General features: G+C 39.2%; 1 protein-coding gene across 7 annotated transcripts in view; it reads left to right on the top strand.

Annotated features, from left to right (window-relative positions):
• Positions 1-18,985, top strand: part of fstl5 (follistatin-like 5) — a 179,587-nt gene that overhangs the window by 24,320 nt on the left and 136,282 nt on the right. For 4 of the 7 annotated variants that reach the window (XM_034291899.1, XM_034291900.1, XM_034291901.1 and 1 more), the window contains one exon: positions 239-272. In XM_034291899.1, the coding sequence (XP_034147790.1) occupies positions 239-272 (34 nt within the window). The remainder of the gene's footprint in view (positions 1-238; positions 273-18,985) is intronic. The other 3 variants (XM_013132285.3, XM_020045201.2, XM_010897190.4) reach the window with 1 other exon arrangement.

Below are 18,985 nucleotides of genomic sequence, written 5' to 3' on the forward strand. Positions count from 1 at the left end.
ATACAATAAACAGTCCCAATTGTATCTTATTATTCTCAAAAGACCTTAATTCAGTAAAATGTATCATATTTCTAATGCATTTAAATAGGCATTTGGCATGGAATACCCTCGATATTTGTAACAGTGTTTGAGATTCTGCTTATAAAAGTACCATGGCTCTTGGTGTTTTTTTGACAAATGATGGTCTTGACTTTGTGGTATCTCACTTTTTTTGTCTTTCTGTTTGTTTTTGTTTCAGCAGGATGGGATCCCTGGGAATTTGCGGATAAAGGGTATGTCATATTTTTTCCCTCTTCCTCTGTCACACGGTACTCATGCTTAATGTTCATGAATGTCATTGTTGTGGTGACTATGAAGCTGCTATTGAACAGTTGAAAAATGTAATAGTCATGTGAAACACGTTTACGCTGGATGAACTGAGTGCTAGGTGGGGTTTAAGGCCAGTAAAAACCTGTTCCCGAAATAAACAAGTTATTTTCGTTCGGTGAAAAGGGTTTCTGAAGTTTGTTGTGTGTGCTGCAGTAGCTTTGTTTCAAGTGGTCCTCTACCTGTACATCAATAAGTTATTTAAGATAAGAATCTTATGTTGGGGTATATATCGACCACAATGTAGTGGAATTGGGGCTAGAAAAAGTACTTTCCATTCATTGTGACCAGTATATGTTGACATAAGCAAGATAAGTAAGAAGAAAACAGGCTGTCGAGACTTACACTGTATTTCCTGTTCATCGGGGGTTACATCATGTTATGTTGCTCAACTAAAAAGTTCCATTAGGTTTCTTTGGCTGTCCATTGCAAGGGAAATCTTTTTGGAACCAAGGTCCTACCTGGAAGCTGAAATAGGAACCAAAGATTCCTTTCATGAGCCTAAATCAGTTCTACCTAAGATGAAAAAAAAAAGTTGTATTCAGGGAACCCTTTTTAAACCCTTTCTTTCAATGACTCATATAGGTACATGCATTTCTCTCTCTATTTTAATCACAAATATAAATAGGCCGTAGAAACAAACATAACAGAAGCCCAATGTCATATACAATTGGGCAGCTGTTTATCAATAACTGTTATGGTTTCATAGTGTTAATTTGATAGGTTCATTACCTTTCACTGTATACCGTTACTGTTGTCATTTGGTTTGTTGACAGACATATTAGGATGTCGTTTTCCACCTGCAAACAAACCCTGTGTGTTGCCTTTATTTCTGTCAGCGTAGAGAAAAGCTTATCTCACAATATGTTGTAGGGAAGGGCAAGAACATCGTCAAACTGTTAGTGATGATACATCTGCTGGAATTTGATCTGCAGTGTCTCACCCAATCACAGGATCCTCTTCGTCCTTCAAGGCCGCTCGTATAGCTGTCACTGTGGAGCGAGCGGATCACTGACTCAGTCCCAAAAATCTCTGTTGATTTCTGTGAAGTTTGAATTGAAATGCTCACCCAGTGAAGTGAGATGAGCGCTGATATTTTGAGTGCTGATCTGCTTTCTCTCTTTGCTCGCTATGTTCATTGACAGATCGTATGTGTCCAAAAACTCAGTCAAGTTGGGGAACACGTCGGTATTCCTGTGCTGTTGCCTTGTTATCTAAATGTCAGTTTCCCTGCTGAGAGAGTTGATCTCGTCACTCAACTACTTGTCGTTCAGCATGTTCAGCAATCCCATAGTGGGTTGGAAAAAAGCTCTGTCAGGACAGGCTTGTTTTATTCTAGAAACTCACAAGCTCAGTGTGTAGCTCTATATCGACTACCGTAACTAACGCTTCGCCGAAGACGCAACTCACCTCAGACTGACACAATTTGCCAGCCTCGTCAATTTCTCTGCAAAGATTTGCAAAATAGACATGGCTCCGGTGGACATGATTTGACAAAAACGACAGAATGCAAGTCTAGTTCCATTTCAATGGCAAGTGTACACGCAACATGCACTGTCAATGTTTACCACTTTGGATTACGCCTGCAGGCACAAAACAAATTCTGGTCTCCCATCACTGTTTTCAAACAGATTCAATATTACAGTTGTCATATTTTCCTCATTATTGCATTATTGACATAATTTGCTGTACTACGCAAGCTCTCGAGGAAGCATGTTTCTTTTAAATCTCTAGCTAAGTCGAGCCTGAGAAAACTGTATGTTGTGCCAAAGCCAATCACAAGTATAACACATGACACAAACTGCCACACAGTATGAGTCAGTGAGTGTGTCACTGACTAGTGAATGGGTATGTTTGTTCTGTTGCACAGGCAGGCTATGCCTGTGAGAAGCTAAATCAGGACACAACATAATACATTTTTGCAGACCCTCTGGCTATATGTCACGGATCCCTGCTGGGCCGCAGACCCCACATTGAGAAGCACTGCTGTCATCAAACTGCTTCCATTACATTGCATGAAAGAGACTCTTCTGTCTCCTAAAAGGCCATCAAAGTGGATGACCGTCATTCATTGCAGCGTTGACCCTTTTCATCTCTTTGAGGAGGTATCGTGTGAAAACTAGGCCAGAGGATTAATATCAGGAAATTAGTTTGTCTTTCATATCCTATTAGTCTACCTCAAAAGTGTTGAAAATTATGAGCCAACCAAATAAGTGATTAACAGATAATGGCATGCACACATGTAGTTCATTATTTTACAAGCTATGTAATCTTCTTTCTCATAATGATACTTGGCAACACTTTAGGATACCTTAAACTAGTATAATAGAACTTATGGTAAGCATGACTTACATTGTAAACTGATTGTAAACTGAAAAATTATATTACTTAGTAATGAGATGATCAAGAGATGTTATAAAGGTTGAATACATTATAACATAATTCACAATGCAGTATACCTGTCAGTTTTGAGTTTCACCAATATGTTTTATGTTAACTCAGAATTCTTCGTACAGAATATCAAGCCCAGATTCTTTTTTGCTACATTACTTCTTCTTTGCTTTGCCTTAATAGATAACAGAGGCTAACACTTAACGATTCAAAGTACCTCTAATATCTCCTGTGCACACCATTACCCTGGCACCTTACCGCCCACCAATATGGCACCAGGCAATTCAGAACTAAATAATGCGCCATGACAAATGACTGAGTGCTCTCCTGCAGTGTCTGACAGAAGAATCTCGTCTGTCATTCTGTCACCTTTTTAGCGTGGAGACCCTTAAACACTAGTACCACCCCACACGTGGGCGCGCACACGCACAGACACACCTGAGCTAAAACACAAGGATCAATGTCAGGAGGTTGAAAGGTGATGCAGTGACCAAGATGTCTGCTACTAAGCGTTATGAAAGGCCTGTAATGGATGTCTCACCAGTGTTTTTTTCCCCTGTCCGCCACGGGAAGGTCAGAGCTGTAATTGTAAAGTGGGGATGATCATAAAGGGTGGCCGTCAGCTGTCGACTTTCGTTTGCAGCACCCTTCTCTGTAATGGGAAGAGGAGACGTGTGTCAGACTTGGTTTCTTTTTCCGAAAACACAAAGGCGGAGGTGCACCATGTCGCTGCAGGGCAAACGTTATATTGTTGTTTCATTGAACTTATGAACAATGCATAACAGTGATCAAAAAAGTCCAAATGAAAGCAATGTTGGGGATGCAGCTGGTGCTAGGTTGGTTCAACTGAAATATGGAAATATACCGTTCCTCTCAAATGTGTTGCGTGTTATGCACATAGAATAATTAGAAGTTTAATAATTAGGAGTTTTTGCCACAGACCAGCACAAAAAAGTCCATGATGTCAAAGTGAAAAATAAAATCCTCATTTTACAAATTCTTGGAATAAGTGATTGCACATCTGAACACAGCATTTTTTGCCCATTCTTATATGCAAAATGACTCAAGCTCCGTCAATAAACTTTTTTTGTCTTTTTGCAACCCTCCCATGAAGGGTGTGAAGCACCCGGACTATTGTTGCTGTGTGCCTCCCGCTCAGTTGTGGAAGAATGTAACTAGTGCCTTTCTCGCCCAGATACTCAGTTATTCTATACAGATTCACAGTTTCTTCAGAGTGGACTTTAATAACTGGGGGATATTCGATGCCTTGAACATGTTCTTATATCCTACACTTGATTGGTGCTTTTGAAGATCTTTATTTCATATTTGCTTTGAATGTTATCTTGGTCTTCAGGATGTAGTTTTTGTTAGGAGTGGTTTTGTTAGAAATTGTACTAGCCAAATTGGAATTATCATAGACAGGTGAATTTATCCTGAAATTATGTGAAACATCTTAATTGCACACAGGTGGACTTCATTCAGCTAATTATGTGACTTCTAAAAATGATTGGTTGTACCACAGTTTATTCAGGTATGTCATAGCAAAGGGGTGTATATTTATTTGGTGAATTATTTTGTTTTATATTTGTACAACCCTGTTTCCAAATAAATTTGCAAACAGAATGCAATGATGTGAACCATCTATCCCTATATTTAATTGAAATAGTACAAAAACAAGTTGAAACTGAGAAATTGTATTGTTTTTGGAATAATTCATGCCCATTTTGAATTGGATGCCAGCAAAACGTTTCAGAAAAGTTGGGACAGGGGCATGTTTACCGTTGTGTTGCATCACCTCTTCTTTTAACAATGCTCTGTTAGAATTTGGTAACTGAGGAGACCAATTGCTGTAGTTTTGAAAGTGAAATGTATTCCCATTCTTGCTTTATATAGGATTGCAGCTACTCAACAGTTTGTTGTGTTCTTTTCAGCATTAATGGTGCCTTCACAGATGTGCAAGTCACCCAAGCCATGTGTACTATCGTGTGTAGCACCCCCCTACCATCACAGATGCTGGATTTTGAACTGTGCACTGATAATAAGCCAGATGGTCCCTCTCCTCTTTATTCCGGAGGATGCATCATCCATGATTCCCAAAAACAATTTCATTTTGATTTGTCGGACCACAGGACAGTTTTCCATTTCGCCTCAGTCGATCTAAATGAGCTTGGGCCCAGAGAAGGTGGCGGTGGCTCTGGATCTTGTTTATATATGGTTTCTTCTTTGCATGGTAGAGTTTTAACTTGCATTTGTGGATGCAGCCATTGTTTGTGTTCACAGACAATGGTTTTTCGGAAGCCTATGCAGTGATTTCCAGTACAGAATCTTGTTTGTTTGTAATGCAGTGCAGTCTGGGGGTCCGAAAACCACAGCCATCCAGTATTGGTTTTCAGCCTTGTCCCTTCCATACAGAGATTTATTCAGATTCTCTGAATCTTTTAATGATATTATGTACCGTAGATGATGAGATCCCCAAACTCTTTACATTTTTACATTGAGAAATGGTATTCTTAAATTGTTTCACTATTTTCCCATGCTGTCTTTTACAGAGTGGTGAACCCTTCCCCATCTTTACTTCTGAAAGACTAATCCTCTCTGGAATGATCTTTTAATACCTTGTGCATGTTACTGATCTGTTGACAGTTTACCTAATTAGTTGTGTGATGTTCCACCAGGTTTTGTTTTTTAGCGTTACACAACTTTGCCAGTTTTTTGTTGCCTCTGTCCCAACTTCTTTGAAACATTGCTGGCATCAAATTCAAAATGGGCATATATTTCTCAAGATACAATAAAATGTCTCAGTTTCTGTTCTATTTTCAATTGAATATAGGGTTTAAATGATTCGCACATCATTGCATTTTGTATTTCTTTACATTTTACACAGCGTTCCAACTTTTTTGGGTTGTATGTAATTTAGAACAATTGGCATATTGTATTTTTTTACTTTGACAATGGACTTTTTGTGTTAGTGGTAATCCATTTTAATTTCAAGTCGTAACACAATAAAATTAGGAAATGTAAAAGGGGGGTAAATAATTTTGATAATCACTGAATCTGGAGTTAAATATCTAGGGATCACCCACTTTTCATGTTGATCTCATATGCACCTTATGTTATCCCACATGTGTATTATCATGTAAATAAGTAATCTCATAGTTACCATGTTAAAATGTAACCATGTCAAACTAATATTGAAAAATACCAGGTTTGATAATTTTTTCTATATATTTTTTTCTATGTATGTTCTTATTCTTGTATGCCCCACATACAGGATACAGAATGTTTAAAGGAACGCAACAAAAATTATTGTGTTCAAGTACACAAAGTGATATTGTGTGCATGCTAATGTCATGGGGGAGGGGGCTGTCACATAAAACAATTACGGACAGATCCAGGATCCAGTGGCACATAAGCCAAAATGAAATTGAATGTCAGAATGGAAGAGTTTGTCTCGGACAGAATAAACCCATCTCATTTCACAACACTATGTAACTGGAATACCAAATGAGTTCTGGGTCCATATCAACAGCTCTGGCTGTTCGGCATGGTACAAAATACCTTGGGATGTCGTTGGGGAAATGCTATTTGCAAGAGTAAATAGACTATTCCCATTTACAATATGGAAACATACATTTGAAATATTGGCTATATTGTGTCCCTGACTGCATGACATTTGGTGCATGCAAAGCCACGTTAATCTACTATTTGGAACAAAAGTTTTGGGGAATTGGAAGGCGCTTTTTACTTGCAGGGTCCTTGTTAAGTTTGATGGCTAGAAATTGCAGTTTACCTCTTTGAGTTGGACGGATGAACAGCGATTGATTTTAAGTTACCTGTTACCATGGTATAAATAGTAACACTTTATATTCAGTAATAACTGTGGAAACAACAATATTACAGAGGTATTACAATGCAATTATAGAAGGTGGTGACAAATGTTCTGTCTTGGTGACTAAAAGCAATAACTTGGTAGAACTTTTTAACTAATATTCAACTTGAATGAATCTAATTTGAATTCATGAATATATTCTTACCATAACATATCCTCTGATTTGGTCTAGCAAAAGCATGTTACACTTGACGTCAGGATTCACACATTGCACTGTGTTCTGGGTTTACAGCAATTATGAATAATAAAATAAACAGCTGATCCTGGCAATATCTAAGTCTATAATTGATTGCATAAACCTACCGGAACCAGGGATTTCAAGATTAATAGCAGGCATAATTTGTGCATACATTTACCATAGACTGTTAGGCTATTTTCAAGAGATTTACATCAAATTTACGAGGAATGCATCTCTGTATTTCAAGGAAACCTAATGTATTACTGTTAAGCAATAACATTCATCACACCAATAACATTATGCACACCAAGCAGTCATAAATAAGGGACATTCAAAACCGGATAGTCCTATCTAATGTACAAATGTGCATTGCAAATGTGTGCGCTGGTGTTCTGTTACAGAAAGTCTCCCTAGAAGACTAAAGTATAATTCTTTATTACTATAGCACACAAAGAACAGCTATGAGTCCTGTTACAGAACATCTCAAATACTTTATAATGTGTCTTTCTGTTTAAAGGCAAACTCCAGACTGCCACTTTAGAAACAAATTCATATTACTTATCCTTGGCCAACACACTGAAACAAAATACTGACATTCACACTTTTACCTAAAATTTGCCTATATCTATAAAATGTGTACAAACAGTATCCATGGCTAGACATTTGGTCTCATTCTCTGCAAGTCTTGCCATCCAATATATTTTTTTGGTAGAAAACCATACATCTCATACAATTTCTACTGTAACATTCAATATGGGATACACAAAGACCAAATAACAATAATTATCCCAATTACTGGTTTTGCCCTCTTACAGTCTGTGTGGGTGGGGCTACTTTGGCCCCAACCTCCAATGTCCGTCGGCTAAGCAAAAGGTTTTAATTGTTCTAGTGATGTAAAACACATTGCATTGGTTTGATGAGCCAGACCTACTTAATTACACTAAGCAACTACATGGTAATATTTTTTTTGCAGAACCTGGTTACTTTATTGATTGAACATATGCGTATTTACACGTTAACTTGCTGAATGTTATTCTACATGTGTATCTACTGATGTAATTACATATTTGAAAGTCACCTGTTTATTTACTATGTTAAGAACTCTAACCAGAATGTGGCCTTGTTACATGTATTACCAACAATTGTTACATACGACTTGTTAAATGTACAACAAACTCATTTACGATGTTGTTACAATGTATTTTCAATGTACTTAATTCCATATTAAGTACAGGAAAATCCCACTTTGAGACTTAAATAATTACTTCGGTAGTAACTACAGAAGAAAGTTCCAATTTTTCAATTATGCAGCTTGCTAGCTTAGCACCATCACAATGTCAAGAGGTTCCCTAATTTGGTCAAAATATTTGTCTTCTGAAACATCTAACTGTTTATTTTCATTATTCTGATAAATGTATTTTGCTCATCAGTACCCATTATAAACTCCACATATTAAAATACAGAAATAGCATATGGCTTGTTTGCCACCCACTCAGCAAACTCCATAACAATATTAGTCAGCAATAGTCCTCTCAACTAGATGCAGTCTGTAGTTCAATAGGTCATTTTAAAATGTTTCAAATACACTCATTCAGGTTGCAGAGGTAGTCCAGCTCCTCCAGGAAAGCACATCCATATGTGCCGTCACAAGAAGGTTTGCTGTGTCTCCCAGTACAGTCGCAAGAGCATGGAGGAGATACCAGGAGACTGGCCGAGAAGGGTATCAACCCAGCAGCAGGACCAGTATCTGCTCCTTTTGTGCGAGGAGGAACAGGAGGAGCACTGCCAGAGCTATACAAAATGACCTCTTGTGGGTGTGTATGTTTCTGGTGTGCATGTTTTTGACCAAACTGTCAGAAACACACTCCATGAGGGCCCGATGTCCTCTAGTGGGACCTGTGCTTACAGCCCAGCACTGTGCAGCGTGATTGGCATTCGCCAGAGACCACCAAAATTGGCAGGTCTGCCATTGGCACCCCTTTCTCTTCACAGATGAGAACAGGTTGACACTGCGCACATGTGACAGACATGAAAGAGTCTGGAGACGCCGCGGTGAACGTTATGCTGCCTGCAACACCATCCAGCATGACCAGTTTAGCGATGGGTGGCGGTGGTATCTTTTGAGGTTTCATACACACCTCCACGTGCTAGCCACCAGTATCCTGACTGCTGTTGGGTACCGAGATGAAATCCTCAGACCCATCGTCAGAACTTACGCTGGTGCAGTGGGCCCTGGGTTCCTCCTAGTGCAGGACAATGCCCGGCTTCATGTGGCCAGAGTGTGTAGGCAGTTTCTGTATGTTGAAGGCATTGATGCCACTGACTGGCCCTCACGTTCTCCAGACCTGAATCCAATTGAGAACCTCTGGCATGTTATGAATCAGTGCATCCGACGCTGCCAAGTAGCTCCACAGTCTGTCCAGGAGCTCACTGATGCCCTAAAAAAAAGCTGTCAATGGCAGCCCCCCACCCCATTTGCCAATCAGATCATGTTTCTGAGTTTGTATTCCCAACTTCTGAAAACAGCTCAGTTGGTCATCTAGTCAGGGGTGGCTGACTCTGTGCTTCAATACTGCTCTGGAACATGTTCAAACATTCCTCCATCCACATTAACGGATATACAGGACATATCAGTCACAAGCTCCATCAGGAAATTTGCTTTTAATGTTGTTTCCACAATGACAATTTGGATTTATAGGACACTAATCGGAAGCCTTGGAGAAACAGAGACATATGAATCCAATCTTGAAGCCTGTTCTGTAGCATTCAATACAGTGACGCTCTCCAACAACACATTTAGCAGATAGGAGCCACACTGTGAGCTGAACTTAGTGTTCTGAAATCTCACGTTGCTCCGTTTTGACCAACAGCCTAACTTTGCGATTATGTATGCTGCAGTTTTGGATTGATTTAAAGTAATGTAGCAGCACACAATTTAAAGACAGCTGACGAAAAATATGGAAAACGCTAGGCAGAGCCTGCCAACGGCTCATTGCTAGGTTAAAATAAGCATTTACCATATCCATGTTGACTCAAACTAGCATTGTACTATTTACCATATCCCGTATTTACATAGTTTAGGTAACCATAATCATAGCAATATTTAGCGGGAACAGATGTCAAGTTTGGCAACCCAAACTATGCACACTCTGAAAAATACAATGGGGATGTGAAACAAGAACACAGACTCAAACTTCAATCAAGGTTTGACAACTCAGAATTGCGATGTATTCTGCAAGAGTTACGTGCTGTGTGGGGCTGACTCTCCCTCCATCCCTCCCAGAAGAGCTCAACACATTGTGTACCTGCTTTGGGGCGGACAGTACTGAGCCAACTTAGAAGGATGTTGTCATCAAGGCCCACATCAAAGGCAGATTGCCGGGGTCACCCAAACATAACACACATTGGACAAAAGAGAAACACCTACTGTATGTGAGAATGCTGCTCACTGACATGTAGGTCAACATTCAACCATTCAACCATTGGCAACTCCTGATTCTTATTGGTAAGAGCAGTACATAAATGGTGACAAACCACCTGTCTTCTAACAGACACCCATTGCGTTTCTTTCAAGAAATCAGCTATAGCTCAAAGACATAAACCATAATGCAAGTAGAAAGCATGTGTTTTATTCACAACATAACAACATAGACATGAACAGTGGAATATAGATCGCAAAGCTACATTGCTACATGCTACACTGTACAGAGAAAAACAGCTATGTCAGGTTGACAGAAAATATAACTTGATCGATGGCTAGAACAGCAGTAATTTGCCAACTAGGGATTCTGATTCACACAACTTGTTTGGAGAAATAAGAGACACATTTCATATATAACCAGAAATACAATATAGGAAGGATATTAAAATATTAATCTAACATTTCCTTGCCCATCATTGTTCCTAAAGTTGCCTTGCTAGTTACAGTAGCTATAGGATGTCACCTCAGTCTAAAAAGGATGTGGTTTACTCAAGGTGATACGTTACTGTGGTTTTTCTAAAAACAGTTTTGAAAGGCCATTGCTAAACATGAGCCAGCTGGTAAGTCATGCTAACTATGATAACACATTTTGAAAATAACTCATGACAAGTTTTCAGACATTAACTATAAGTCCTGGCAACAGCAAAGCTACTTCCACTGACCACTAAATTATATAGTGAAGCTGAAAAACAAGAAAAATGGGAGTTCAGTTTGGCATAATAATTACAGTACTACAAACCATTTAACTCATCAAAAAAAGCAGTATATTTCTCAAAACTTAAATTATGACCTTGCATTATGGTGAGAAATGGTATTTCATTTATTGTACTGTCCAATATCCAAATGGTCCTAAACAGTATTGGGTTCTCTAATTGTTCAGTTTATTGTCCCTTAACTGCTGCCAGCTCAAAAGTTGAAGTTGATAGATTCGCCTAGCAAATTTTCCAGCCCAGTCTGTATCCTGTGATAGATTTGTCTAACAGCTTTGCTAATTGTTAGCTTAGCTTTGCTAAACTTTAGCTAGATGCAGATCTACTGTTTATCTGGTCCAATCTCTCTTTTTCTAGCCATATGGTAATTCCATATTGTCCGCAACTCACTATTTTTCTTTCCCATTGTGCCGTCTTGGCCCTACGTAATTCAGAGAACTACACTGAAAAACATATGGGGAACCGGTTAATTATCTCAACGCCCTTAAATGGTCCATTAAATGTGTGCTGTAAAATTAATGTGATTAAATGCATTCAGCACTATTATTCCCCCTGAAACCCAGAACCAAACTCAGAGCACTGGGCTTGGACACCACCATATGAACCACCTCCTCTATTGCTTCTTCAAAACTGCGACCCCCAGAGATACCAATGACCGATTCACCAATGACTGTGTGGCTCTATATGACATCCTTTCAATCAACGTGTTTGCAGACAACACCCTGATTGCAGGCGTAAAACGAGCTGTCTGACAACTCCGAACAGGAATTCAAACTCTCACCGCGGTGCCAGAATAGCCTCTGCCGTCAAGGTCACCAAATCAAAGGAGACGATTGTTGACCTTAGGAGGTAGAGGAGGGAACACGCCCTGGTCCACTTCAACGGTGCTGAGGACTTCTCAACGCCACCAATGTTGTCAGGAGGGCACAAGAGTGGCTCAGTCCTCTAAGGTGACTGAGGAAGTGTGGCTGTCAACTCTTGTTCCTCTCTAAATACTACCACTGTGAGAATCCACTGAGAGTATCCACTGAGAGAACCCTGACTGGCTGCATTATTGCCTGGACTGGGAACCGCTACTCGCACAACAACGAAGCCCTCCAGTAAGTGGTCCAGACAGCCCAGGACATCCCAGCTATCCAGGACATCTATCCGTGGCCATGCCTGACGAAGGCCTGCAGGATTATCAAGGATCACACCTCAGGGATGCATTCCTCATTTGTCGATCACCTAACAACGATGGTCGGTCTGTAGCTTGTACTTTACATAACTGTTCAGATCAACTAAAACTTGAAACTGAAACCAGGCATCTGTTGCAAACCGTTCAGCTCTTCCAGCCAGGAAGTCACGTAGTCACAAGTGATGGCATGCTCACAACCCACCATTTCGAGTCCCATCATTTTTTCTGGAGCTGTATGCTATAGACATTGAGCGGCACTGTACAGTCTTTATTATCAATCTGGACAGTCAGCTTATCTTAATCAGTCAACTAAACAGTTAATCTAAACAACTAGCTCTTTCAATATTATTTATTTTGGGTTCGATGTTTGAGCCAACCTTATTCCTTTTTTTATACGTCAATAATGTTTCTCTTGCAGCCGGGAAATCTGATATCCACCTTTATGCAAAGAACACAATCTTGTTTACAGCACATCTGGCCCCTCTTTTATTTCTGAGCTTACCACCCTTCAACATAGCTTCAATAAGGAACACTAATCCTCCACAGGATAACAAACAACATGCCTTCCTTGGTCTTCAATTACTCTTTAATTCTAGTAAAACAAACAGCATGCTCTTCAATCAACTACCTCTACCTGCCTGCCCCACATAACCGTAAATTGATCTGGGTTAGAGTATGTCAATACATGCCAGTATTTTGGTATCTGATTCGATCAATTATTCTTATCTAAGACCCACATAAGCCACCTCCAATCAAAAATCTAATCCAGAATTGTTTTTCTATTTCACAATAAAGCATCCTTCCCCCATTCTGCAAAATACACTCTTCCAAAAATGATCATCCTACCAGTCCTTGATGTAATTGAACTGAATTCACAGTCTCGTGGCCAATTAGTTTGCTTAATAAATAAGACAGTGCTTCAGACAACACTCATCACAGCCTATGTAATGCCAGACTCACTGGTACCAGAGTAGCTAAAAGTTCCTTTTAGACAAATCCTCTCTTTACCTCTGCTTCAGCTCAACATCTCTCAGCTCAGTAGATGGCTGCGTTCTGGTAGACACCTCACACTGGTCATTCTTAAAGTAAAAACATACTTTGGCTTTTATTCTTTTCAGTTCTCTGTTGCCAATGACTGGAATTAACTCCTTATACCCTCAGCCTTGCAGGTGTGTGAGCCACCTATGGGAGTTGATGGAGTTCAATTTGATTTGGAAAGCCACCCTCCATAGATGATGTTGGCCCATGTTCTTCTTCTATGGTGCTTTCCAGTCATCATCAGTCAGTAGCAGAGTAAACTGGGGAGTTTAACTTTAATGATTTGAATGTGAATCTTTCTTTTATCCATTAAATAAAATAAGTCAAAGGAGGATGGTTTTAACGTGTTTCACCTTTTCCTCCATTTCTCAAAGATTGTTTGGGTAGTTTTTCAAAACTTGATATAAACAACCTATCTTTCCTTTGGAAACTGGTGTGGTTATTGTATATGTAAATCAAACTGCAAACGCATGGTGTTGTTTTAAATACAAGGTGTGAAGTGTTACAATTTACCCCTTGGTTGGGGTTATTTGTAGCAGTACTTTAGGTGAATTGTAACAGATTGAAAAAGTGCATGAATCCTGACGTCCAACAAATTATTGAACACCTTGAGATCAAAATTTAAAATTTGTGTGTCTGGAATAATAATAAATATTCAACTGTTTATTATTTTAGCCTTTGCTGAATGGTCTTTCTCAACCAAACATGAATTAGGCTAAACTAAATGTTTGTGGTATGTGTGTTTGTGTCCTGGGGTACAGGCTTAGTTGGCCTGTAATCTGCCTTCCCAGCACTATCCCACACCTCCTTGGACTTGGAATTGTATACCATGAACACAAAACATGTAACACAAACATTCAGTTGAACTCATGATTAGTTGTATCGTTTTCTCTCAAGTTGTTGTAGCTAATCCTTTCCCTTGCATCCATAAGCTTGCTTCCATTTTAGCTAAATGTTAAAGTTTAGCATTCCTAACTTGCATTAAATATGTCTAGACAGGCTGGTTACAAACCTGCTGGTTACAAATCTGCAAGTTGGCTGAATGGAACTAGAAAGCAGTGGATGCCATCATGAAAACACATTTGGTCAGAATAGTTACTTCCAAATCAGATTTCTGTGAGTAGAATTAACAGTTTTTACTGTTTATCTTGCTTATCCACATGAGGGTTCAGGACTGGACTGAGCATGTGCTCTGCGAATCACACAACTGTAGCTCACTCCTGACTGGAAGAAATGCATGTGTTACAAACTATTTTGGGTTTCAACCATCCCTACTCTATTTAACTTTTTTTTTTCCCCATTGTAAATTCTGATTAATGTGACAGATATATATGACACTGAAATAACACATTTGTTTGTTAAAGATTTTTACATTCTACATACTGAAGTGAAGCTTACTGGGTGTTCATTGGGTGTTCATATTTGACATACTATACTGTAAACTCTAGTTTTTTTAGCCTTGGTCCCTAGGTGCCATTTTCCACCTTGTAGAATAGTAGTAAATACATCGAATCTAAGAAATCACACATATGGAATCATCTAGGAAGGTAAAAAGTGTAGTAACCAAAAACATATTGTAGATTGTTCAAAATAGGCACTATTTGCCTTGATGACAGCTTTGCACACTCAACCAGCTTCATGAGGTAGTCACCTGGAATGCTTTTCCAACCGTCTTGAAGGAGTTCCCACATATGCCTAGGCGCTTGTTGGCTCCATCCCAAACCATGTCAATTGCTTTGAGGTTGGATGATTGTGGGGGCTAGGTCTTTATGACTGGTGCAGTATGTCAACATTTGACAGATTGGTCATTCTGTGCCAAACAATGTCTTTTTGTGTTTCAGAAACTTCTAAATGTTAGAAAACACACCATGGCAGACTTTTTGTGTGATTAAGGAAATGTTGTTCTTTCTGTCTAGAAGGACACATACCAAATATCGTTATTTACCATATGAGCTTTCAAAATTAGCAATTTCATGTGGTTGTTATAATGCCACCATGTGGCCTATATCCATAACAGAGTTGTGAAGTATTTCCCCGCTGGCCGTTATTACCTCAATACTATCTGTGGAAATAGTAGCTAAACTTTGAGATACTTGTGTCATCTTTTACTTTGCATGCTCAGCAGTCCATTACTACAACATCCCAACCCCACCACAGACATTTGAATAATTCCAAGGTTGCAAACATTAAGCCATAAATTGTATATTAATCCTGAAATGATATGCCCCCGCTATGGGAATGGGTTACAGTTTTAATAACTTTGCACAGCAGCATGTGAAAGTGGACTGTTGCGATGCAATGCACTTTCCGCTGACAGACTTATTGGCGGAAGACTCCCTGTTGTTTCAATCAAGGAACAGTCGCATCCCACAGTCTCCCAGCGAGTTAATATGTAATGGCTTTCATAAGTCTTAATCAGGTTATAGGAATTAAGATTCACAGTGTAGTAGATTTATATTAACAATCCATTTGGGAGAAAAATTGAAAGAAAATTGAGAAACGGCCTGAAGATATACTGAATAGTAAAGAGGCATTGGGTAAGAGCTGGTTGACATAATGCATGTTGACTTTCTTAGCATCTCATGTCATGTACATAAGTAACTCTTGCACCGACAAAGCTTAAGTGGACAGATGGGCTTTGCATATATTTATTTTATTTTTATTTAACCTTTATTAATACTGAGAAGTCAAACCGAGGCCATCATACATAAATATGTATTATATATGTACAGTGGGGAGAACAAATATTTGATACACTGCCGATTTTGCAGGTTTTCCTACTTACAAAGCATGTAGAGGTCTGTAATCTTTATCATAGGTACACTACACAATCTAAAACAAAAATTCAGAAAATCACATTGTATGATTTTTAAATAATTAATTAGCATTTTATTGCATGACATAAGTATTTAATAACCTACCAACCAGTAAGAATTCTGGCTCTCACGGACCTGTTAGTTTTTCTTTAAGAAGCCCTCCTGTTCTCCACTCATTACCTGTATTAACTGCACCTGTTTGAACTTGTTACCTGTATAAAAGACACCTACACACTCAATCAAACAGACTCCAACCTCTCCACCATAGCCAAGACCAGAGAGCTGTGTAAGGACATCAGGGATAAAACTGTAGACCTGCACAAGGCTGGGATGGGCTATAGGACAATAGGCAAGCAGCTTGGTGAGAAGGCAACAACTGTTGGCGCAATTATTAGAAAATGGAAGAAATTGTAGATGACGGTCAATCTCCCTCGGTCTGTGGCTCCATGCAAGATCTCACCTCGTGGGGCATCAATGATCATGAGGAAGGTGAGGGATCAGCCCAGAACTACATGGCAGGACCTGGTCAATGACCTGAAGAGAGCTGGGACCACAGTCTCAAAGAAAACCATTAGTAACACACTACGCCGTCATGGATTAAAATCCTGCAGCACACACAAGGTCCCCCTGCTCAAGCCAGCGCATGTCCAGGCCTGTCTGAAGTTTGCCAATGACCATCTGATCCAGAGGAGGAATGGGAGAAGGTCATGTGGTCTGATGAGACAAAAATAGAGCTTTTTGGTCTAAACTCCACTCGCCGTGTTTGGAGGAAGAAGAAGGATGAGTACAATCCCAAGAACACCAACACCAGGTGTAAACATCATTCTTTGGGGATGCTTTTCTGCAAAGGGGACAGGACGACTGCACCGTATTGAGGGGAGGATGGATGGGCCCATGTATCGCGAGATCTTGGCCAACAACCATCTTCCCTCAGTAAGAGCATTGAAGATGGGTCATGGCTGGGTATTCCAGCATGACAACGACCCAAAACACACAGCCAGGGCAACTAAGGTGTGGCTCTGTATGAAGCATCTCAAGGTCCTGGAGTGGCCTAGCCAGTCTCCAGACCTGAACCCAATAGAAAATCTTTGGAGGGAGCTGAAAGTCTGTATTGCCCAGCGACAGACCCAAAACCTGAAGGATCTGGAGAAGGTGTGTATGGAGGAGTGGGCCAAAATCTCTGCTGCAGTGTGTGCAAACCTGGTCAAGAAGTACAGAAAACGTATGATCTCTGTAATTGCAAACAAAGATTTCTGTACCAAATATTAAGTTCTGCTTTTCTGATGTATCAAATACTTATGTCATGCAATAAAATGCAAATTAATTTCTTAAAAATCATACAATGTGATTTTCTGGATTTCTGTTTTAGATTCTGTCACTTGCAATTCAAGAGTACCTATGATAAGACAGACTTCTACATGCTTTGTAAGTGGGAAAACCTGCAAATTCGGCAGTGTATCAAATACTTGTTCTCCCCACTGTATGTATATAGAGAGGAAAGAAGACAAAGAATCATTGATAGGAAGCACATACATTATGAAAATAAATCACAGTTCCCATTGAGGAGGCCTTGTATCAAACCTTTGAACTACCTTATATGCATCAGTTCTTCTCACTTAAGTTTATTTAGCAGAGCGTTCCATGGGGCATGGCAGTCAAATAAGTTTAACTAATTCAGAGGAAACCCTCAGTATTTCTAGTACTAGCAAGTACTTCTTTTGAGCCTGTCTGATTACTGCTTTCTCTCCAATAAATGTTGGAAGGAGGTTTCTGCAAGACAGCCCTATATGCAAACATCAAACAGTGTATACATGTTAAAGTTTCCTCAAGACATTGCTCTCTCTATTTATCATATAGAGATATAACAGACTAATTCAGGGGACTCTAACCCTACTGCTCTAGAACTACTGTCCTAGTTGTTTTCATTCCAACGCCCCTGTGTACATACAGTCTCATTCAGTAATTTACTGTCTAATTACTAGACTCAGGTGAGCTAAATTAGGGTTGGTGTGAAAACCGCCAGGACAGTAGCTCTCCAGGAGCAGGGTTCCAGGAGCACTACACTCGTCCATACTACGGATGGGCCATGTTTTTTGGGCCCCTCTGTCATTTAAAAAGAAGATCTAAATAGAACTAAAATATTTCTGGGATTTATGATATTAAAATACACAATATGTTAAGCTAGACTACAACATTTTCTACAGTATATTTGTGAATTAGTCTAGCTTAAGCTACCTGCTATCGAAACGTCTAGATAAACTGCAAATATTCCTTTCCACCTTGTGGGAAATGTATAGAATTACATAATAAGAGTTGTAAAATAAATATGCACCTCAGGGCAAAATGTGTAGAATAATTTTTTTAAATTTATTTTATAACTACTCCATTTTTTTTTCTCTACATGTTAAACATTGTTGAGTTGCATGAAATGTGTTGTAAGCAGAATATCTATATAATTTCTTCTTGGCTGATAGAGTAATATTTCTGTATCTCATGGTAAAATAAGTCAAAGAAATATGCTGAATTGCAGAAATTCAACCTAAAAGGGATTTTCTTCTCCTCTCAATGGAAAAAAAGAGTTGAGTTACATAAAATTATTTATTTATTTTATTATTTTTAAAATAGCAAAATCTATTTCCAATGTGAATGTGGGTACACACACCCATGAACCACTGCAGCCCTGTTTGATAAATTCAGATTTATTCTGGCTACAGTGGGTACAATTCCCCTCATAGTTGGCTAAAGGTCACCTTGATCAGAACTATTCCCCAAAAAGATGGTTATACTGATATTTCCGCATATAAATCTCTATTGTAACTGTAGGAAAGGTTCCACACTACATGAGAAAAGTCAATATTTGCATTTGCTGAATATTCATTTTCATGAATACCGTGTACAGGAGGGACTGCACACTTTAAACAAAAGGATTCTGTGTTTCT

The sequence above is a fragment of the Esox lucius genome, chromosome 4 (assembly GCF_011004845.1).
Source record: "Esox lucius isolate fEsoLuc1 chromosome 4, fEsoLuc1.pri, whole genome shotgun sequence".
NCBI lineage: Eukaryota > Metazoa > Chordata > Actinopteri > Esociformes > Esocidae > Esox > Esox lucius.